Source organism: Podarcis liolepis (genome assembly GCF_965112155.1).
Source record: "Podarcis liolepis genome assembly, chromosome: 1".
NCBI lineage: Eukaryota > Metazoa > Chordata > Lepidosauria > Squamata > Lacertidae > Podarcis > Podarcis liolepis.
Window position 1 is genome coordinate 41,136,143 of NC_139554.1, and position 23,656 is coordinate 41,159,798.

Sequence of the window (23,656 nt, forward strand, 5' to 3'; positions counted from 1 at the left end):
ACCGATGCACACTCAAACTTGCCAATTTTCACTGCTCCTACCCTGCTCTTCCCCATGACTAAAACACCCTTACCTTGAGAGAGGGATAGGAGGAACTTCTCCTGTGTAGAGGAAGCAATGTGTTATGCATTACCACATCTCCCTTCCCAAAGTAAAGCTTTTTGGGCTTGGAGCAGCGGGGAGTCAGGGCAGGAGGACAGAAGGAACCCAAAATAAAAAAATTCCTTCCAGTAGCACCTTAAAGACCAACTAAGTTAGTTCTTGGTATGAGCTTTCGTGTGCATGCACACTTCTTCAGATACACTGAAACAGAAGTTGCCAGATCCTTCTATATAGTAAGAAGGTGGGGAGGGGTATTACTCCGAAGGGTGGTGGGAATGGGAGATTGGCAGATAGCTGAGATGAGCCTGTTGACGACTCTTACCGACTGCAATAGGTCTTACAGGAAAAGGCAAGGGGTGAGAAGGTGAGAAATGGCTTAGTCATGTATAATGGGATAAGAATCAAATGTCTTTGTTCAAACCAGGTCTCTCCATGGTTTTAAGTTTGGTAATGAGTTGCAATTCAGCAGCTTCTCTTTCCAGTCTATTTCTGAAATTCCTTTGTAGTAAAACAGCTACTTTGAGATCTTGTATAGAATGTCCTGGGAGATTGAAGTGTTCTCCTACTGGTTTCTCTGTTTTGTGATTCTTGATGTCAGATTTATGTCCGTTTATTCTTTGGCGTAAGGTTTGGCCTGTTTGTCCAGAGAGCTGAAGGACACTGTTGGCATTTGATGGCATACACAATGTTAGACGATGAGCAATTGAATAGTCCCGAGATGGTATGTGTGATGTTGTTGGGGCCAGTAATGGTGTTGTCCGGGTGTATGTGGCAGCAAACTTGGCATCTGGGTTTATTGCAGGCTCTGGTGCCAGTGTCCGTGTTAAGTCTGGTTGTAGTATTATTGTGGGTTAGGAGTTGTTTAAGATTGGGTGGCTGTCTGTAGGCAATGAAAGGTCTTCCTCCCAGAGCTTGAGAAAGAGAACTGTCATTGTCCAGGAGAGGTTGTAGATCTCTGATGATGCGTTGTACTGTTTTAACTTGGGAGCTGTATGTGATGACTAGAGGTGTTCTGTTATTTTCTTTTTTGGGTCTGTCTTGCAGCAAGTTCTCTCTGGGTATAAGTCTGGCTCTGTTGATCTGTTGTCTAACTTCATCTGCTGGGTATTTTAGTTCTGAAAAGGTTTGCTGTAGATCTCTTAGGTGAGAGTCTCTGTCTGTAGAATTCGAACAAATGCGGCTGTAACGTAGTGCCTGGCTATATACAATGGACTGTTTGGTATGTTTGGGATGGTAGCTAGAGGCATGTAGATATGTTTGTCAGTCAGTTGGTTTACGGTATAAGGTGGTGTCTATGTGCCCATCCTGTATTTTTATAGTAGTGTCCAAAAAATGTATTTCTTGCATAGATTGATTTATTGTAAGGTTGATTGTGGGGTGAAAATCATTAAATTTCTGGTGAAAGGTGTCCAGGGTCTGTTGACCATGTGTCCAGATGATAAAAATATCGTCAATGTATCGCAGGTACAAGAGAGGTTTGAGTGGGTAGGAGTTTAGGAAACGTTGTTCTAAATCTGCCATGAAGATGTTGGCATACTGTGGGGCCATGCGGGTGCCCATTGCTGTGCCGCTGATCTGAAGGAACAGGTCATCACCGAATTTGAAGTTGTTGTGGGTAAGGACAAATTGGCAGAGTTTGGTGGCAAGGTCCGCTGTGGTTTTATCTGAAATGGTGTTCCTTATAGCTTGTAAAGCATCGTTGTGTCCACCAGAGGAAATAGACTGGAAAGAGAAGCTGCTGAATTGCAACTCATTACCAAACTTAAAACCATGGAGAGACCTGGTTTGAACAAAGACATTGGATTCTTATCCCATTATACATGACTAAGCCATTTCTCACCTTCTCACCCCTTGCCTTTTCCTGTAAGACCTATTGCAGTCGGTAAGAGTCGTCAACAGGCTCATCTCAGCTATCTGCCAATCTCCCATTCCCACCACCCTTCTGAGTAATACCCCTCCCCACCATCTCACTATATAGAAGGATCTGGCAACTTCTGTTTCAGTGTATCTGAAGAAGTGTGCATGCACATGAAAGCTCATACCAAGAACTAACTTAATTGGTCTTTAAGGTGCTACTGGAAGGAATTTTTTTATTTTGACTATGGCAGACCAACATGGCTACCTATCTGTAACTGTAGAAGGAACCCAGGGAGAGAAAGCAAGAGCCAGTTCAAGGAGGAATTGCTCTTAAGGTTGCCTTAGCACCTCTGTAACCGAAGCTACAAAAATACTGGAATATTGTTTCAACTAACTTAGGGTTGTTGTTTTTTGCTTTCTTCTATCTTTCACAGCTGACCAAACAGTAGAAAAAGTGAGCATTGACAAGATACGTTTCTTCAGAGTAGAGCAGTCTTACGCAGTTAAGACTGGAAAGTGGTATTTTGAATTTGAAGCTGTAACAGGAGGAGATATGCGTGTTGGGTGGGCGAGGCCAGGCTGTCGGCCTGACATAGAATTGGGTGCCGATGACCAAGCATTTGTCTTTGAAGGCAGCAAGGTTAGTACATTTGATAATAAAATTAAGTAAGTAGGTCTGTAGCTAATAGCTATGGTTAAACAACTACTACAAAAATATGGTTCACACACACACACACACACACACACACACACACACACACAGTCTTCTGCCAAGTTTATTATTTGTTTAACGAAATTTATATATCGCTTGATTGTTTTTGGTTTTTTTTAAAAAAAAATCTCTTAAGCTGTTTACCACAAGCATCACCAAAAGTGTGGCCAATATCCAGGCAGCATTTTCTGGAGCTGATTGCTTACCTGTTTATCCTCTGTTTAAGAAATTAATTTTGCTTATGAACTCATATTTGCACATAAAAATACCACATCACTTGGTATTTAGGTGTGACTTCTGGGGACATTTTGAATTTATTGCTCAGTGCTAAATTAATAACACTGGTCAACAACAAATTTGTTGTCTGCGTTTTTTCAGTTGATTTAGAACGAATCTGATGCACTGAATCCAAAAATCACATTGGTTTTGCTCAATCAGGTCAAGTTTTTGAGCTATGGCCACATGTCTTTTTTTACGTTTTTGTTCACATGTACACTTGTGTGGAGCATTTTAGAAGAAGTTGGTGGGGGTGAAATGCCATGTCGAATAATTGTTTTGATTGGAAATGATTATTTTAATGACAAGAAGTATTCAGGTCTGATAGTTCTGGGTGATTATGTCGAAAAGGGATCAGTTTGAAGTCATAAAACCTCGAAATCTTCCATAAATTGGTGTGGCTCCATAAATTGGTGGGATCAACAGAAAGAACCGGAGCAGCCTCAAGTATACTGATCTTCAATCAGCACGTCGTCCTGTAGCTCATTGTGATGAAATTCCAGTCCCTATATTCGGAGAACTTCCTGACATTAGTGACGAAGATGCCTCCAGTGTTGAAGGACATGAAGAAGAAGAAGTGGTTCTTGAAGATGATGCTCCACATCCATTTTCCCAAAAGGAGTTGAATGATCTAGTTTGCGACCTCAGCTTGTCAAAGGACTCTGCCGAACGGTTGGCATCCAGATTGAAGAAAAAAAACCTCCTCTCTGACAGTGCTCGCATCAGCTTCCTCTGCAACAGGCATCAAGAGTACCTCCATTTTTTCTCAAAGAGAAGGACTTGGTGTACTGTGCAGATATTGCGCAGCTTCTGCTCAAGCTTGGAGTGCCACAGTACGAACCCAAAGATTGGAGACTGTTCATTGACAGCAGCAAGCAATCACTGAAATGTGTTCTGCTACACAACGGCAACCAGTTTGCCTCTATACCCCTGGCTCACTCAAGTACACTGAAGAAGAACTATGAAGCGGTGAAGTATGTGCTGGAGAAAATTGGTTATGATCAGCAGAAGTGGTTTATTTGTGTTGACCTGAAGATGGTGAACTTTTTGTTGGGACAACAGTCTGGCTTCACCAAGTACCCATGTTTTCTGTGCATGTGGGATAGTAGGGACCGTGCTCAGCATTACACGAAGAAGGACTGGCCTGTGCGGGAGGAATTGGTGCCTTGCAAAGAAAGGAACGTCATCAACAACCCTCTGGTGGACAGAGACAGAATACTCTTCCCACCACTGCACATCAAGCTCGGCTTAATCAAGCAGTTCACCAAGGCTCTGGACAAGGATGGTGACTGCTTCACTTACTTGTGCCAGGCTTTTCCAGGACTGACCATGGAGAAGTTGAAAGCTGGCATCTTTGACGGTCCTCAGATCCGCCAGCTCATCAGAGATCCAGAGTTTGGAAACTCAGTGAACAAAGTGGAACTGGAAGCATGGAAGGCATTTGTTCTGGTAGTGAAGAACTTTCTTGGCAACAATAAGGCCAGAAACTATGCAGAACTTGTCAACAACATGCTGACTGCTTTCAGAAACCTGGGCTGCAACATGAGCGTCAAGGTGCACTACCTATTTTCACATATGGACCGGTTTCCTGAGAACCTGGGTTCAATGAGTGACAAGCAGGGGGAGAGATTCCATCAGGATATGAAAGAGATGGAGACCAGGTATCAGGGTCGCTGGGATGCAGTCATGATGGCTGACTACTGTTGGACTCTGAAGAGAGACCTCCCTGCCGCTGAGCATTCCAGGAGTTCCAAGAAACGGAAGTTCAAGCCCTGAAGTTTGAAAAATGGTGAAGCAACATGCAATTTACCTGTACTTACCTTTATCAATGCCCACCATCCAGTTTACAGTAAACCTGACCTGATGGAGAGAAACGGATGCCATTTCCTGATTCAGCAGTGCAAAAATACCCTAAATCAGTTGTAGAAATCTAGACAACATTCAAAAAGTAAAAAATTGTTGCCCAGTGTAATCAATTCTGCCCCCATCTTGACAAAAATAGCTTCTTTGTTTATCTTCTTTCACCTCTCTCTGCAGTGAATATGTTCCGACACACACATTTGAACCTGCTTGTTTTTCAGGGTCAACGTTGGCACCAGGGTAGTGGATTCTTTGGACGAAATTGGCAACCAGGAGACGTAGTGGGTTGTATGATAAATCTAGATGACAAATCAATGATATTTACTCTGAATGGAGAGTTGCTTATAACCAATAAAGGTTCAGAACTTGCTTTTGCTGACTTTGAAATAGATAATGGTAAGCGAATTCTTTGTTGGGACAGTGCTACTAATTGAAAGGAAATAACGAGAAACCTGAATCTTGCGGTTGACTGTAAATTCTTAGTGTACAAAAACGATGATTAATTTTGGGTGTGTTCTACAACTTCAGATTTCAGTTGTTTAACTAATAGACATTGGCTGTTCATCAGCCTTCCCAGCCTTTAGTGAAGTAGCTTAATTTAAGAAACGCAACTATTATTTCCATTCAAGCAGGCGTGTTGCACCTTAAAGAAAAACAAATTTATTAGGCAAAAGCTTTTGTGGGCTACAGTCCACTTCATCAGATGAAGTATAATTTGCTGCTCTGGTTTTGGTGTTCTGTTGCTCAAGAAGCAGCTTAGTCATGCTGGCCACATGACCCGGAAAAACTGTCTGCAGAGCGAACAAATGCCGGCTCCCTCGGCCTGTAAAGTGAGATGAGTGCCGCAACCCCAGAGATATCTGTGACTGGACTTAACTGTCAGGGGTGCTTTACCTTTACCTTTAAACTTCTTAGTCTGGTGGTGGTGCTGATAAACACCAAACCTGCCCAGAATAAAACATCTATCACCTATGATTTGATCATAGATGAAGGACCTGACCTGGTGTGCATAGCTGAGACCATGGTAAGCAAATTAACACTGTTAGTTTTAAGTTAATTACTAAACAGAATGAAGCCTGGTCCAAGGTTCTTTCTTATTAGAACCCCAAATCCATTGGAATTGAACCTGGGCAGCATTTTGTCGCTTGCTATTTTTTGGGGGGGGGGCATTTAATAATAGTCTGTCCTTGAAATTAATCATTTGTAATGTTTGAATCTTTTTTTAATTTGAAAGTTTATGTCCCTCCATTATATATATATCATGATGATAACCAGTAGGGCTTCTCTATTCCTAAACGGGCTTTTATTAAACAAAAAACGGCAGTGTTGCACGGCAGCGATCCATAGTTACAAGTTATTGATGGCAAATGCCAAGATCATGCCAGTAGCGTATGTTACCACGTGTAGCTAGCGCTATTTGTCATTCTTTCTGACTAACATTTTTTCATTAATGACTGCCTGGGATGCTGTATCAGTTGTGCTGTCAGCTTTTTATGAAGAAAGGAACATGTGTAATGCCTGGCAAAGCCAAATACTTCATAATAAGAGTATTAGGAATAGGCTTGGCTCTTTCTGTTGGAAGTAGATTTGTTTAATCACTGGCATTTAACTGCTGCCTTTCTTTCGTTCCTTCCTCCAGAACAGTCTGCTTTCAAAGTAGTCATTAAGTTGTTTTGTTTTGTTTCTTTTTCTTTTCTTTTAAGCAGAAAAAGCACTATTTGTTCATTCTCTGTTCCCACTATTTGGATGAAATTTCCACTAAGCGCCTTTTAGTTTCTTGTTGTTTTGTACTGCCAAGTGCTGCAGACCTAACAAGATCTGGTCCCCTTAACATATCCCTGTTCTTCTCATGGAAGCCTTCATACAGAGTAATGTTATTAGCCTCATAAAAGGTTTATAAGAAAGCTTTCCTGTGGTTCAGGATAAGTTGTTTAGCCTTTCAGCTCTTTATACAATAAATGTCAATCTGACATTTGGTAACGGATTATTAGAGAAGTCAATCAGGTGACTAATTGTTTCAGAAGGTCTTCTGTGCCCTACTTACCGTATGTGATGTTTTATTATTCTTTTATTTCTGGGGAATGTGTGTGTGTGTTTGTGGCTTCCCTGAATTCTTCGCCACCATTTCTAATGAACTGGGTACAAATTTAATCAGGAATAAATAAATTCATCCCTTTAACCAAAAGAGATTGCACTGAGAGTATGGTAAGCTTATGGTTAGAATAAACAACTCTGGGGTTTTCTATGTATATATTTCTCTAACTCCATATTCATGTTTCATGTTTGATTCAGGCTTTGTCCCCATATGCTCATTGGGTCTGTCTCAGATTGGACGGATGAATTTTGGGAGAGATGCCAGCACCTTTAAGTATTATACAATGTGTGGTCTACAGGAAGGCTTTGAACCTTTTGCTGTCAACATGAACAGAGATGTTGCTATGTGGTTCAGCAAACGTTTACCAACATTTGTCAATGTACCAAAAGACCACCCTCATATTGAGGTAATGCTGCAGAGTCAGAAGAGACGTGGCATGTTCCCTTATACTTTTGGTCGCTAAGAATTACATTGCAGAAGTAATAATAATGATTTTATTATTTATATCCCGCCCATCTGGATGGATTTCCCCAGCCATTCTGGCAGCTTACAGAACATTAAAAACTTCCAGATACAGGGCTGCCTTCAGATGTCTTTGAAAAGTCAGATAGTTGTTTATTTCCTTGACATCTGATGGGAGGGCCTTCCACAGGGCAGGTGCCACTGCCGAGAAGGCCCTCTGCCTGGTTCCCTGTAACTTCACTTCTCACAGTGAGGAAGGCTATTTCTACATCGCCTTATCGTGAATATATATCATTGACAGTTCCCATAGGCTTTCACGTTAATCCCTTCACTTTCACTTCCTTTTATCTGCATTACTTCTTTTAGATAAACTAAAATGATTGTATTTCAATAATTTATTCCCAGACACAATTACAACCTGCTGTTAAGATGTATTTAACACTAACTGTGTGCAAGATAGAAGTGATATTGTTGTTACTCTGTTTCACTATCCCATTCAATTAGTCTTTTTTTTTTAAGCAGATGGTTTGATGAGACACCCAGTGATTAGTTAACATTCTGTATACAGATACATTTCAAAGGTCCCTTTTTATGATCAAATTTGAACATGTTTAAACAGACAATACATGTGTATTCAGAAGTCCCATTGAGTTTGGGTAAGTGGGTATAAGATTGCAGCCTTGTTGTGTTAATAGTTGAGAACTTTGGTTTGTACAAAACTGTTTGAGGTAGGACACCTGAAGGCGTATTCTGTGCATCTTAAAAACTTGCTACTCTGTCAAACTCTCTCTCTCTCTCTCTCTCTCTCTCTCTCTCTCTCTCTCTGTGTGTGTGTGTGTGTAACTGCTCCTTTTTTGTCTCATAAGAAAATTGTTAATGACCTTTGACTGCAGGTAACAAGAATTGATGGGAACATTGACAGCCCTCCTCGCTTAAAAGTTACCCATAAGACATTTGGAACACAGAATAGTAATGCAGACATGATATATTGTCGCTTGAGCATGCCAATTGAATTCCACTCATCTTTTAACTACAGTACTGGTTTGGAACTGATTGATAGTTTCCAAAAAAGGTTAGATATAAGTTTGATTTTCCTCTAGGCTTAACTTTGTTTTAAAACCACTTTCTTTTCTTTTTTGAGTCCATGGATTTAAAAATGATTTCTACTTACTCTGTACAGTTTTGTGGCTTTGGATGTTATGGTACCCTAATCCTTAGTCTATAAACAAGAAATTTATCTATCCTGTAGTTAAATGGCTTTGATTATTCAGGGGTATTGAGCATGACAGACTTCAGCTGAAATGCAGTCTACTGGGATGTATTCTGGTTCAAAATATTGTAGTCACACTGCCTTTTTAAATTTATATGCTGCTGCAAGTCCTTCTCTTTAGCATATACCTATTTTTATTTAAAGCAGTTGAGGCACAGAAGGACTTTCTGATCCTATGTCCTTCTCTTTTAACTGACAGATAGAATTCATGCGTAATTTTCCCTTCATGGTTCTATCTAGCACAGATTTCATACTATGAAAAAGTGCCAAATTTCATATTTTCCAGATAGCAACCAATCCATCAAAGCTTCCCTTCATCATTTTTTCAGCTTTATGCAGTATTCTCTCATAGAATCATAGAGTTGGAAGGTACAACGAATGTCATCTAGCCCAACCCCTTGCAATGCAGGGATCTTTTGCCCAACATGGGCAAAACCCACAACCCTGAGATTGAGTCCCATACTCTACTGACTTAGCTATCTCACTTCCTGTTTTATGTATTTAAATGACTGATAATTATACTTTATTTTCAGAAAGCAGAACCAGGAGATACCTGTTCATGCCACAACGGTAAGTATATAACCATGGTTGTTGTTGTTGTTTCTGTTTTTAGAAATGGGCTAGCTCCCCCAGGTTCAGATGAATTGGTTCAGATTAAGTCACACTGTTTCTCCTAAAATTGGGAAAGAATTTGAGTCAATGTGAGCCAATCCAGGTTGATGGTCATTGGGATATCATGGAGTCTGATCTCTCTGCCATTCCCAAACCCCTGCTCACCCAGTAAACCCCTATTGATCCTCCAAGTCCCAGTCCTTCCCAACATGTACTGGCTGCTTCTGAGGACGGAATCGCTGCTGGATTGTCTGTAATCTTTGGGTTGAAGGGTGGAATACAATTTCAATTCAAATTCAATAGGTAAAGGTAAAGGACTCCTGGACGGTTAAGTCCAGTCACAGGCGACTATGGGGTGTGGTGCTCATCTCGCTTTCAGGCCGAGGGAGCCGGTGTTTGTCCGCAGACAGCTTTCTGGGTCATGTAGCCAGCATGACTAAACCACTTCTGGTGCAACGGGACACCGTGAGAGAAACCAGAGTGCACAGAAACACTGTTTACCTTCCCGTCGCAGCAGTACCTATTTATCTACTTGCACTGGTGTGCTTTCAAACTGGTAGGTTGGCAGCAGCTAGGACAGAGCAACGGGAGCTCACCCCGCCGCAGGGATTCGAACCGCCGACCTTCCGATCGGCAAGCCCAAGGGGCTCAGTGGTTTAGACCACAGCGTCACCCGCGTCAGTAATTAGTAGTTAGGCCCAGAAAAGCTCAGTGAAAATTGAACCATATGTCAGTGCGGAATGCTTTGAACATTTATCCAGGAAAAAATAAAGCACAACCGGTTTTGTTCAAGCCACGCATACTGATTCTATTAATTATTTCTTTTTAGTACACAGGATGCAGTTTTCTGTTAGAAGGTTTTTGTGCTTGTTTCCATTTAAATATATATTTATTTAAATATTTCCGCTTGCTATTGTTTTTTCCAGTACTACTACTCAGTGCGGATCTTTGCGGGCCAAGACCCATCTGTTGTCTGGATTGGCTGGGTAACACCTGATTACCACTTTTACAGTGAACATTTTGACTTAAATAAGAACTGCACAGTAACAGTTACTTTGGGAGATGAAAGAGGAAGAGTTCATGAAAGGTGTGACTCTTAGAAATTACCTATTGATTAACCTATGTCTTAATTCATTTTATCAATAGTTGGAAAGGAATTTTAATTTTTATTACCCCAAAATGAAATTGGTTTGATTTTATTCATAACATTTGAACCTGAGAAGATGCTTTGTGCAAGTACCTAATGCTGTCATTTACTAATATTAGATAAAGTTAACAGTAACATTTATAGGAATCTGTGTTACTTCCTCAGCTACAGTTCCTTGAAATTATGTGTCCTGTGGCTTTAACTGTGAAGATAATTTTGATGCAGACCTCACAAGTAAAAAAGTAGAGTTCAAATGTTAGACTTATATTTTAAAAAATATGTTGTTAACTTTTCAATAAGTAATATCCAAACAGCTGAGTGACGGGGGGGGGGAGATTTTTTTTTTCAGGTTTCATTGTACTTCTAATTAGAAAAGTAAGATTTAAATGAACCTTTCAGGTGATCCTTGCAAGTGACTACTGACTTAAAGTTAGTTTTAAATGCAAAGCTTGCACTTAACATGCATCCTTATGTTTGGCTATAAGCCACCATTTATCCAAGGGCTCATCCACACTGCAATTTCTTGCATTTGTCCCATGATTTCTATGAACAGGTCTGAGAGGGTTTTCCTTTGCCCCGCTGCTTTCCCGGGGAAACCTGATGTTTACTCAGTAAAAGACTTAGGTTGAAGCCCATTCAGTGGCGCTCTGTGCAGTGGTACCTTGGGTTACATATGCTTCAGGTTACATACGCTTCAGGTTACAGACTCTGCTAACCCAGAAATAGTGCTTCAGGTTAAGAACTTTGCTTCAGGATGAGAACAGAAATTGTCCTCTGGCGGCGCGGCGGCAGCAGGAGGCCCCATTAGCTAAAGTGGTGCTTCAGGTTAAGAACAGTTTCAGGTTAAGTATGGACCTGCGGAACGAATTAAGTACTTAACCCGAGGTACCACTGTACAGTGCTTCTCACATTCTGTTATTTGTCATGGTTGCAGCATCCCCTGTGGCTTTCTCTTGTCTCAGTGCCCAGGGCAGGCAAACTGGACGTGCTTCCCTAAATCCACCTCTGGTTTACTGCTGAGTTGGAGCAAATGTCAGCCCACAGAAAAACTAACTGACGTTTATTCTGATTCAGCTGTAAACTGCAGGTTTTCCCAGGGAAAGTGGTGAGGCGGGCGGGGGGGGGGGACCCCACTCGGACTTACACCTAGAAATTGAAGAACAAACAAAAGTGTGAGTGAGCCCCAAGATACAGGGTGTCCCTTATGGGTCTGATAGAGCTGGGTTAGGCCACGTATAGAAATAGAGTTCAGTGATATCAATATGTGTCCCTCTTCTTCCCATCTGACCTGGGTTATGCTGCCTCTCTGCTTGCTTAGGCCCAAGCTACAGGTTACAAGGTTAAAATTGTGTTTTCTCTTTGCATATCCACTTTCCCTTCCCTCCCCCTCCCCCTCCCCCAGTTGCTTTCTCCCATGAAGGGGCTCCAGTTTTACAGCTTTGGGGATATTGTTCCTGTATTTCTGTTGCACCAACAGTGATGTTATCTCAGATATAGTATTGGTGGATTTGATTACCGCAGGTATCTTACACCAGCACTTCAGTGTTAACAATGGCTCACAATTGTTACCGCCACACTTCAAAATGCTGGTTTTAAACTCTAAAGCCCTAAATGGCTTGGTTTAGGAGTACTTTATGTCTTACTGTGATCATGTAGGTTTACCATAAACACCTTTCTTATTATGCCATGTACTTTGGCAAATGTGCACCTATAGAACTCACTTCAGCTGGAGACTCTTCAAATACTTAACTGGGCTGGGCTGGCCTGGCTGGAATTTGGTGACCAGACTTAAACTATCACAAGGAAATGGATTTTTAACCCATTTTTCATTTAGTTAGTTCCTTTGTTGCATATTTTTCTGTTATACTGCAACCCATAGGATGGAGCAAGCTAAAGTTTCAAATAAAAAAAATAATCAACAAAATCTGCATCTTCACTCTGCTAAACCACTACTTGTCCTGATGAATTATTTTGTTTTGTTTTTTCAGTGTAAAACGTAGCAATTGCTACCTGGTCTGGGGAGGAGAAACATCTGTTAATTCACAAAGATCTGGTCGTGGTAACGTTGATTTAGAAATCGGATGCCTTGTTGAGTTGGCCACTGGAATGTTGTCATTCACAGCCAATGGAAAAGAACTGGGAACTTTCTACCAGGTATCAATATATTTTACCAAAATCATCATCATCATCATCATTATCCTCTTTATTTCAAAGTGACTGTAAAAGATGAAACATGTTTTATTGAAGTACTGCTGATAATGTGTGATGGCTGTTTGGTGTTTGTGTTACTGTATGACTACGTAGGTTTTGAAAATATACTATGGGCCCTGAACCAAATATTCTTATACTGTACACACTCAATTTTGTGCAAGCATAGGTAGGCTACTGGTCCTGGTGGCTATGTTGTAACTCCATTTTCAGAGGCAGTGATGCTTCTGAATACCAGATACTGGAAAACCACAGGAGGGGAGAACGCAGTTGCACTCAGATCCTACTTTTGGGCTTCCCATAGGCATTTGGTAGACCACTGCTAGAACAGGATGCTAGACTAGCTAGGCCACTGGTCTGATCCATCAGGACTATTACTATGTTCTTACTTGGCATAGACCTAGTGGTGGTTCATGAAGGGGGCGGAGGCAGTGGTGTCATCCCAGTGGTAGTACTCTGCTTATTAGGATGGGAATCAGGGAGGCAGTAGCAAGGTTGGGAGAGCTCCAGGTTGATAATCTCAATCTTGCTGCTGCTGTGTCATCCCATTAGGGATGTGGGTGGCGCTGCGGTCTAAACCACTGAGCCCCTTGGGCTTGCTGATGAGAAGGTCGGCGGTTCAAATCCCCGCAACAGGGTGAGCTTCCATTGCTCTGTCCCAGCTCCTGCCAACCTAGCAGTTCAAAAGTACACCAGTGTAAGTAGATAAATAGGTACCGCTGCGGCGGAAAGGTAAACAGCATTTCCGTGTGCTCTGGTTTCCATCACGGTGTCCCGTTGCACCAGAAGCGGTTCAGTCATGCTGACCACATGACTCAGAAAGCTGTCTGTGGACAAACGCTGGCTCCCTCGGCCTGAAAGCGAGATGAGTGCCACAACCCCATAGTTGCCTTTGACTGGACTTAACCGTCCAGGGGTCCTTTACTTTACCATCCCATTTGCAGTGCCACTGTCACTGGGAGGTGTCTACCTCACACACACATACATACACACACCCCTGAAAGGCAGTTGCACATATAAATAGTCTATAAAGACATGCATAATGAAAGAACAAGTGATACTAAGATATGTTATGCAATAGGCCTGGGCATATTCCACACCATGTAGTATTGTTGTGCCCCGCCCCCCCCCCGCCCCCACATCTCAGGACTCACTTGCCATGGCATTATAAGATTACAAATAAAATTACCTCACTAAATCATCACTCATGATTTCTGTCTGGGTCTTATAGTATAGTATACCAAATCTGCATAGATGCATGCCTAAGAATAAAAATTCATCACCATGCTAGTCACAATAGACGTCAGCTTATATCAAGCCTGTACTTAAAATCCAAGCTATTTTTGCTGAAATTCCTTCTATCCATGTATGAGACAAAGGCTGTCATCTTCAAGTGAAATTATGATGATTCTCCCAGTGACACCTTTTTCTACTCCAATCAGGAGTGTCATAGGAAAGCTGGGTATGCAATTAACAATTCTTTATTTAGTGCAGTGTGTGATGGATATAGAATAAACATGGCATGAAACCAGTTAGGGAAGACAAAGGTTATTTTATGATCTTTATGGAGACAAAAGATTTGTACATTAACTCTACATTTATCTTGTATGCTGAAATAAAGAGGTTCCAATTGGAAAGAGAAATGAATGTGAAATCATTTAATTCAGTTCTTGAGCACAATATAAGAGAGTAGATGGATGACTTTTTAAAATAGAAAAAATCATCATTTAGAAATATTTTATTACCATTAGTGAACTCCCATTCCTGCTGATGCCACATTACTCCTAGACCTAGTGCAGCCGTATCCAGACATTCTCTTTGTGTCTTGATGTCACCTGTGAGAAGGGAGCACAGGAGCAAGTGCACTAATCTCTGTCATGACCCTGCGTGACTTGGAAGGTGAACATCAAACTCAGTTGATGTAGAAACCGTACACCTTGTTCAATTGGCTAATGGAAAAGAAGTGGGAGCTTTCTACCAGGTTTCAGTTTATTTTCCAGAAAATTCCACTTGTCTCAAAATGGCTATCCAAGATGCAACATACTTTATGGATCCACCGCTGAGTCATTTAGAAACCTGATCTTCCAGTAGTTTTGATTGTGCAGAGATGAAACACACATTAGAGTACATAATTTTGCCTATTGCGTGGCAGTGTGGGCTGTGAAGAAAGTGGATTTTGGTGCCACTGTTTCATCCTGACATAGCTGTTTAGTGGAACTGTCTTCCTCACAACCCCTTAGGGCCCCACTGTGACTCTTTTTACAAGACGTTTTGAAGATAAAATCACTCATCTCTGTTGAGATGACGCTGCTTAGAGTGCAAATCCGTCTGAGGTGTACAGTGCTGTTCTGTAGGATCAGTTTCAGTTGATACGGCTTGATGACATGGACAAGGTGCTAGCAGGAAGGCAGCAAACACATGCCATCTGGACCCTTGCCCTTCTTGGCTGATTAAAATACAGTACATTGTTCAAGCTGCTAACAGTGGTCGAGTGTCATGAGCAGTGCTTTTTTATAGGAAAAAAATTGGTGCCTGTCCTCACCATGTAGTTGTTATAGTAAGTGCCACACTTTTAACATTTGGGCGGAAAAGGTGCCAGTACGACGTTCCCTTGAGTAAACCCAGGAAAAAAGCATTGGTAGTTGAGCATATTGTGCCAGTATTAAAATAATTTCATTAGCTAGCAGCTTGTTTCTCAGTTTAATTGAGGCTGTTGTTCTTTGGTCTTTTAAAAAACCTTTAGTAGCTTGAGTAGGAATGCCCTCTTCCTCCCCATTGCTTGATATATTTGTTGGAGGCCATATTCTGGTTGCTTTCTGAGGTTAGGAAAAGCTGTCAGAGGGCAGGCCTTTTCAGCGTAAGTGCACAAATTGTGGAACTCCTGCTGTAGCCTGTTCACTATGTGCCGTTATTACTGTTTTTTAGGCACTAGGTGATTCTCTTTGGTGTTTTAATGGCATTATTATTATTATTAAAAATATTTAGTCTACCTTTCAAATGGTTCGCTATTTTGAAGCATTTTACTCACTAGTTCAATGTTAATTATTTTTATCTGCTGCATTTGTTTTGCTTGATTTCATTGCTGCTAGTAGCTGCTTTGAGATATTTGCAAGCAGGAGAAATAGAAATATATTTTTAAAAAGTTGCTGCAGTGTGTGGTATGTACAGTATACAAAATTTAAAAGGAATTTTAAGCTGCTTGTCAATGTTCTATAACATGTAATGCATCATAAAATATTCTGGAGTTTTCAGTGTACTGTATACTGAAGCATTCACCCCTGTTCCCTGTCTCCTATTTCCCCAGTAGGAAGAAACCTATGTCTCTGTGTTGGGTGGGTACCCAATTTTGCAGGCATATGTGTGCAATTATATAAATGAATCTAGGTTTGCATATGCCAGGGGTTGTCAACCTGGTCCCTACCGCCCACTAGTGGGTGTTTCAGGATTCTAGGTGGGCAGTAAGTGGTTCTATGGCACAAGTGCTCCTTCCACTGAGCACTGGTGGGAGGTAAGGAAATTTTACCATCAAGAAAGACGCATTAGTGGGCGGTAGGTATAAAAAGGTTGACTACCCCTGGTTTACGCCTTAGAAAGATAGGGTGTTTACTCTTATCTCTCTGTGCATGTGTATGTGTGAGCAAATTCATTTTCCTGCGTTTTGCTTTCGAGCAAACTCTTCAGTTTAACATGAGCAATGTAACCCCCAAAACGAAACATTTCTTCCTGTTCCAGTTTGTTCTATTCAGTAATTGCATCCCTCTATAAGAGCATTGGTTTGCTTGTCTAGTTGTCTAGTGCTGCCTTTTTTCACAGCATGACTCTTTATATGCCTTCTCTGAAGTAAGTCCCATTGAATTAAAGGGACTTTCTTCTAGGTAAGTGTGTACTAAGAATTGCAACTTTAGTAAATGTAGCACGACAGTATCATTGTTGCAAGTTGATAATAGGCTCATGCTGCATTTTAACTGCAATAAATATATTTTTCAGGTTGAACCAAACACAAAATTATTTCCAGCAGCTTTTTTACAGCCTACGAGCACAAACCTTGTACAGTTTGAACTGGGTAAATTAAAGGTATTTTTAATAAAATTATTATCAACGGATATTATGGACTTTAAAGTAAATTCTGTAATGCCAACTGTATGATTTCGTTAACACGATTAGTAGAATTTCACTTTTCTCTCTCCCATTCCCTGGAACTATTAGTGAAATGATTCCTGAAGTATAGAAAAGTGTTGTTTCCTCAAAAATGTAAAAAATAAAATAGAAATATATGGGCATATATTAGATATCATACCTAAAGAGAACTGCATGTCTGCTTACAAGTTCAGATACCAGATACAACAGGGAAGGGGAAACTATCACATTTCTGTCTTATTTTTGAATTTCAAGTATAGCCGTTAATGATCATTGTCTTTGACTGACATTGGAAGATAATAGACAATAGACAAATTGCCGGTTCCAGATGGCATCCACCCAAGAGTTCTCAAAGAACTCAAACATGACATTGCTGATCTTCTTTAAAAAAATGTAACTTGTCCCTAAGATCAGCTACCATACCTGAAGATTGGGAAGTAGCCCAATGTAACAACTTAAAAAAAAAAATATTTCTTTTTTTTTAAAAAAAAGGGATCCAGGAGGGGGCGGACACTGGAAATTACAGGCCAGTTAGCTTAACATCTTTCCCCAGAAAACTGATGAAATTATTATAAACTAACCAAGCATATAGAAGAACAAGTCTTGCTCAAGCAGAGCCAGCATGGCTTCTGCAAGGCAAAGTCCTTCTAATAAGTCTATTAAGATTCTTTGAGAGTGTCAACAAGCAGTTGACTTGGACTTTCAACAAGTTTTTTCACCAAAGACTCCTAGGTAAACTTACCTATCTTTCAATATGTATACCATGAGGCATTGTTAAAGTAACTCAAGGTTTTGTTTTTTTAAAAATATATATCCATTTATGGGTTTTTGTGTGTGTGTGTTTTTTAGAACACTATGCCTTTATCAGCAGCAATCTTTAAAAGTGAAGAGAGAAACCCTATTCCCCAGTGCCCTCCTCGGCTGGATGTTCAAACTATCACACCTGTTGTGTGGAGCAGAATGCCAAACAGTTTCCTGAAAGTAGAAGCTGAGAAAGTCAGTGACCGCCATGGGTGGGTGGTCCAGTGCCTGGAACCGTTGCAGATGATGGCTCTTCACATTCCTGAAGAAAGCAGGTACATTTAAAAGATACAGTGGTACCTTGGGTTACATACGCTTCAGGCTACATACACTTCAGGTTACAGACTCCGCTAACCCAGAAATAGTACCTCAGGTTAAGAACTTTGCTTCAGGATGAGAACGGAAATCGTGCTCTGGCAGCGCGGCAGCAGCAGGAGGCCCCATTAGCTAAAGTGGTGCTTCAGGTTAAGAACAGTTTCAGGTTAAGTATGGACCTCTGGAACGAATTAAGTACTTAACCGGAGGTACCACTGTACTTTGCTTCCTTAAGAGCAAGTAGGTTATATTTGATTTATGTTAGTTTTTATTCCTATCATTAAATCTCTCATTCAGCTTATAAAAGTTGGACTGGTTCATGACTAGTTGTGCCAGAATGTGTTTGGAAATCCATGTTTCCTAGCCACATCAGATTCACACTATTAGTTTCTGGGAAATGGTTCTCTAAAGTCAGAAGCTTAAATTCACCCTGTGCAACAAGAACAAATTATCTGGATTTGGGGGAACACCCCTTCCATGGGGGTTTTTGCTTGTGGAAGGGTACTTCTTTTCCCAGCTACTTGGAAATATCACTACATATAAAAGGAAATATTTGCTTCTACTGCATAAATGTAAAAAAAATTAATAATTCTGGATTTAATTTTTCATCCTTTAAAGTAGAACCTAATGCAGCCCCTGAGGCATGCACAACATAGATTCTTCACATATTACATTCATATTTGTAAGGATTACTTTTAGGTTTTAGTGCAAGTTATATAGCTTTAAAAAAGGTTATTTCAGTCATAATTCTTGTGATATATCCAGAGCTTAGTACTGTTCTTCTGTATTAGATTACAAAAAAAATATTAAATCATAAATCTGAAAATGTACCCTCTGGAAAATACAGATTTATAGCAAGATATAACCTGAGAAATTGATCTTTTCCCATGCACATGGACCAATTCTAATAAACCTGGAAGGAAAGAAGTAGAAAGTCTTTTATTAAAACACATTGCTTCAGTATTTTCCAGTGAAGCTATAAAAATACTGGACATGATGGTAATGATCCTGCTAATCTAAGCATGACCAAGGGTTCAATCCTATACACAAGCAGCTGATGTAAAGCAAGTATAAAAGTAAAGCTAGTGTAAATTTACTCTAGATCCAAACTCTATTCAGCAATGGGACTACTGCTGGCTAAGCGGGCCTAAACCTGGTCGAGGAAAAGCAAGCCTTTAAAATAGTGTTTCATTTGCGCCACCCTTTTTGCCTGCTTAACTTACTCTGGGTTGCCAGGTCACATAGTCACGTAACCAAGATGAACCGTTCTCTCTCTTTAGTCCCACTACTCCCCATGCCTCTGGAGCATTGCTTTCTCATGGCTTACACCACCTTAAGATCCTTCATGCTCAGCTCAGCCAGTTGGAGCCTGGCTGAGACCAGATGCCGGAGATACCCTGGTGTGTCTCCATCTGATCCATGGATGAGAGATTGAAGGTGGCATAGCCTGGCTTCTCTAGGAACATCCCAGCGCAACCAGAGATCCACCCACTCATCCACAGTGGATCTTGCAATAGAATTGCTTCCTAATTCTAGATCCAACCCATTATTTGGGTTCTGCTCCCTAATTCAGTTGTCTTTACACTAATGCAGTGTATGGGAAACAAACAAGATGAACTGGAGCTTTTAATACAGGGTGGCAAATATGACCTGGTAGGCACTACTGAAACACATAATTCACCAGTCGGTCTGCGGGCATCTAGAAAAGGATGCTGTGATTACTAAGACCCAGCATGGGTTTCTCAAAAATAAGTCATGCCAGACCAATCTGATTTTTATTTTTGGATGGAATTACAAACTTGGTAGATTAGGAAAATGCTGTAGACATAATGTATTTTGATTTGAGTAAGGCTTTTGATTTAATCCCCCCATGATATTGTCACAAGGAAGCTGGTAAAATGTGGGTTAAACGAGGTAACTGTTAGGTGGATTTGTAGCTGGTTGACTGAGTGAACCCAGAGAGTACTCATTAATGGTTCCTCATCACCCTGGAAAAAAGTGACAAGTGGGGTACCACAGGATTCTGTCCTAGGCCCATTGTTGTTTAACGTCTTTATAAATGACTTGGTAGAAGGAATTGAGGGGCTGCTCATTAAATTTACAGGTAACCCCAAACTGGGAGGGGTAGCTAATGCCACAGAAGATGGAATCAGAATTCAAAATGACCTTAACAGATTGGAGAAATGGGTGCAAGCTAACAAAATTAATTTCAAAAGGGTCAGATGTAAGGTTCTGCACTTAGGCAGGAAGAACCAGATGCAAAAATTATAGGATGGGGGACACCTGGCCTACTAGCAGTACATGTGAAAAGGATCTAGGGGTCTTGGTGGACCGCAAGCTTAACATGAGTCAATAGTGTGATGCAGCAGCAAAAAAAAGCTAATGCTATTCTAGGCTGCATCAACAGAAGTATAGTGTCCAGATCAAGGGAAGTAATAGTAACACTCTATTCTGCCTTAGTCAGACCACACTTGGAATACTGTGTCCAATTCTGGGCACCACAGTTTAAGAAGGATGTTGACAAGCTGGAACATGTGGAGAGGAGGGCAACCAAGATGATCAAGGGTATGGAAACTAAGCCTTATGGAGGAGCGCTTGAAGGAGCTGCGGATGTTTAGCCTGAAGAAGAGGAGCCTGAGAGGAGATATGATAGCCATCTTCAAATATCTAAAGGGCTGTCACATGGAGGAGGGAGCATGCTTGTTTTCTCCTGCTCTGGGGTGCAGGACTTGACCCAATGGCTTCAAGTTGCAAGATAGGAGATTCCAACTAAATATTCGGAAAACGTTTAGTAAGAGCTGTTCAGCAGTGGAACAGACTCCCATGAGAGGTGGTGGACTCTCCCTCCTTGGAGGTTTTTAAGCAGAGGTTGGATGGCCATTTACCATGGATGCTTTAGCTGAGATTCCTGCATTTCAAGGGGTTGGACTAGATGACTCTCGGGGTCCCTTCCAACTCTAATATTCTATTATTTACTTCCTTGTTTATTTATACCATTTATATCCTGTTCTTCAGCCAAAAGGCCTCCCAGAACCTCTTACATGAAATCAAAGCAAGACATTCAGTTCCTGCAGGCTTACAATCCAAAAAGAAACACACACACACACACACACACACACACGGGAAAAGGGGCAGGAAGAGGAAAATCAAAATTAATGCATCAATTTTTAAGCAGTTGTTCCCATATTGGTTAACTGGCACAGTTCAGAGGCCTCCAGCAAAGCTGGTGAAACGAGCCCTGCTTCCCATCTCTCCCACTGAGGCGATCTGATGGAATGGCAGTTGAGGGAGATGAGGCCTGAAGGGGCTGGCCTGTCAAAGCAGAGTCAACGGAGTGAGCTCTGCTTCTCAGCTCTCCCACTGCTGGAAAGTAAAGCAGAGTTCTCTTCCAGTATGCCTTACTTGTTCGTTTAATGTTGTTTAAAATGTTGGTAAATATTGCATATGTTATAAAATCATGATCTGTAAGTTGGACATTTTCAATGTGTGTGTTTTTATCCGAAGTTTAAATACACATAGCTGAAGCAGAAGTAAGTTATGCTCCCAAGCCTTTATCTTTTTGCAGTTCTTATGAAGTACCTAATAAAATGGACTTAATGAATGGAATCTAATTTAAAGCGTTTCTGTTTTGTTTCCATTGCAGGTGTATTGATATTTTAGAGCTATGTGAACAAGAGGACCTGATGAGGTTCCACTACCACACTTTAAAACTGTATAGTTCTGTTTGTGCATTGGGTAATAACAGAGTAGCTCATATACTTTGCAGCCATGTGGATGTTTCTCAGTTATTTTATACAATAGATAATCGATATTTACCTGGACTCCTGCGTTCTGGATTCTATGACTTACTTATCAGCATTCATTTAGAATACTCCAAGGAAGCTAAACTCATGATGAACAATGAATTTATAATTCCAATTACGGATGAAACCAGAAGAATCAAATTATTTCCAGATGAATCAAAGAGACATGGTTTGCCTGGAGTTGGGCTTAGCACCTGCCTGAAACCAGGTTTCAAATTCTCTACCCCTTGTTTTGTTTTGTCTCATGAGGATCATCAGAAACCTAGTCCAGAGATACCACTTGAGATGCTTAAGTCAAGAGCTATAAGCATGCTAACAGAAGCAGTCTACTGCAGTGGAACACACATACGAGACCCTGTTGGGGGGAAAGTTGAGTTCCAGTTTGTTCCTGTTCTGAAACTTATAGGGACATTGCTCATAATGGGAGTCTTTGATGATCATGATGCCAAACAGATTTTACTCCTCATTGATCCATGTGTGTTTGGTGAAACCAAAGAAGAAGTAATGGAAAAAGCAGATAAAGAGGATGTTGCACAAATAGAAGAAAAAGCTATAGAGGCTGGAGAAAAGGCAATCAGGGAGCCTAAAACTCCAATAAAAGGCTTGCTCCAAACAAGATTGCCTGAATCTGTTAAACTCCAGGTGACAACCTTAAAGTAAATGCAGAAGTGTTGAAATACTGTTGAAATAAATTGTAAAATGTTTGCCGGTAACCTGAGCAAAGAGCCTGAACAGCAGTATTCTTGAGACTTTTTTTTGCTAATTCTTTATTGGTCTTAGTTTGACCAGACACAACTAATTTTCAACTTTCTATGCTACTGTTCCACAAAAGGCAAAACTGGTAAGATACTATGGGTTATATTCAGTGCTGCAGTTATTTTTGAGCAACAAATTTCATACACAATGGAACTTCCCCTCTTTCGCTGCCTGTAGCACCATATAGACTCAAAATCTTCTCCTGACGGTTGGAAGACCCTCAGGAGGAGATTTTGGGAGTGTGCAAGGGAGGAGGAAACAGGGAAGCCTCAGTGTGTGAGTGAAATTTTGCTTGTGCAACAATGGATACAACCCTGTCACATACTTTTGATATAAATTATGTACGTTTGTACATTGAAGATGCACCACTGGGGAACACACTGGTTTAATCATATTATATACCTGTGGTGATTTGTCCCCTCACTTTTAATTATCACACATAGGCTAATAAGCAAATAATAGGCATTGGGTTGGATAAAAGAAGTATAAGCAGATGGAAAGTAGCTTTTAGTGCAGTTCTGCAAAAGCTTGTGTAAGAGCTTGCACAATAGTTGGTTGTTTTGTTTGTTTAAATGTACTTACACTCACTTCTTACCATCTGGTCCTAGGGCAGTTTACATATAGCTCAGTACAAATATAAACCATGTAATTCATTAAAATTACAAGACCATAAATGAAATCATAAAGTCAATGGGAGGAGTATTCTGATCTAATCTCCTGGTGTTACAATAGCTAAGTTCTATAGAAGTTTTTGTGCTTCTGCAAAAGGTTGCATGAGCTCTTGTAAAAGCACATAAACATTGTGGATTTATTTGCTCTTTTCTCACACAGCACTCTAGCATTAGCCTCTTAGAGTGGAAGACTTCCTTGCACATATAAAAGGGCCTCTTTGGATCCAACGACCCACTCTCCTTCTCATTAACCACAAAACTGAGTATCCACTGACAGTAATGTGGCAAACTATACTGTTGTTCTTTCACATGAATTTATTTGTGCCGTTCCATAACTTCGCCACATAATGCATCTCTTATTTTATGCTAGATGTGTGAGCTATTAAATTATTTCTGCGACTGTGAGCTGAAACACAGAGTGGAAGCCATTGTATCATTCGCGGATACTTACGTCTCAAAGTTGCAGTACAATCAGAAATATAGATATAATGAACTCATGCAAGCCTTGAATATGTCTGCTGCTTTAACAGCTAAGAAGACAAAGGAATTTCGCTCTCCTCCTCAAGAGCAGG

The 23,656-nt window shown here is 40.7% G+C and overlaps 1 protein-coding gene across 1 annotated transcript in view; it reads left to right on the top strand.

Annotated features, from left to right (window-relative positions):
• The window catches only part of RYR3 (ryanodine receptor 3), a 279,454-nt gene that overhangs the window by 127,429 nt on the left and 128,369 nt on the right, over positions 1–23,656 (top strand). The window contains exons 26-36 of the mRNA XM_083504663.1: positions 2,394–2,599; positions 5,029–5,203; positions 7,100–7,308; positions 8,258–8,436; positions 9,168–9,204; positions 10,173–10,333; positions 12,382–12,547; positions 16,589–16,675; positions 17,588–17,814; positions 21,498–22,299; positions 23,455–23,655. Coding sequence (XP_083360789.1) covers positions 2,394–2,599; positions 5,029–5,203; positions 7,100–7,308; positions 8,258–8,436; positions 9,168–9,204; positions 10,173–10,333; positions 12,382–12,547; positions 16,589–16,675; positions 17,588–17,814; positions 21,498–22,299; positions 23,455–23,655 — 2,450 coding nt within the window. The remainder of the gene's footprint in view (positions 1–2,393; positions 2,600–5,028; positions 5,204–7,099; positions 7,309–8,257; positions 8,437–9,167; positions 9,205–10,172; positions 10,334–12,381; positions 12,548–16,588; positions 16,676–17,587; positions 17,815–21,497; positions 22,300–23,454; position 23,656) is intronic.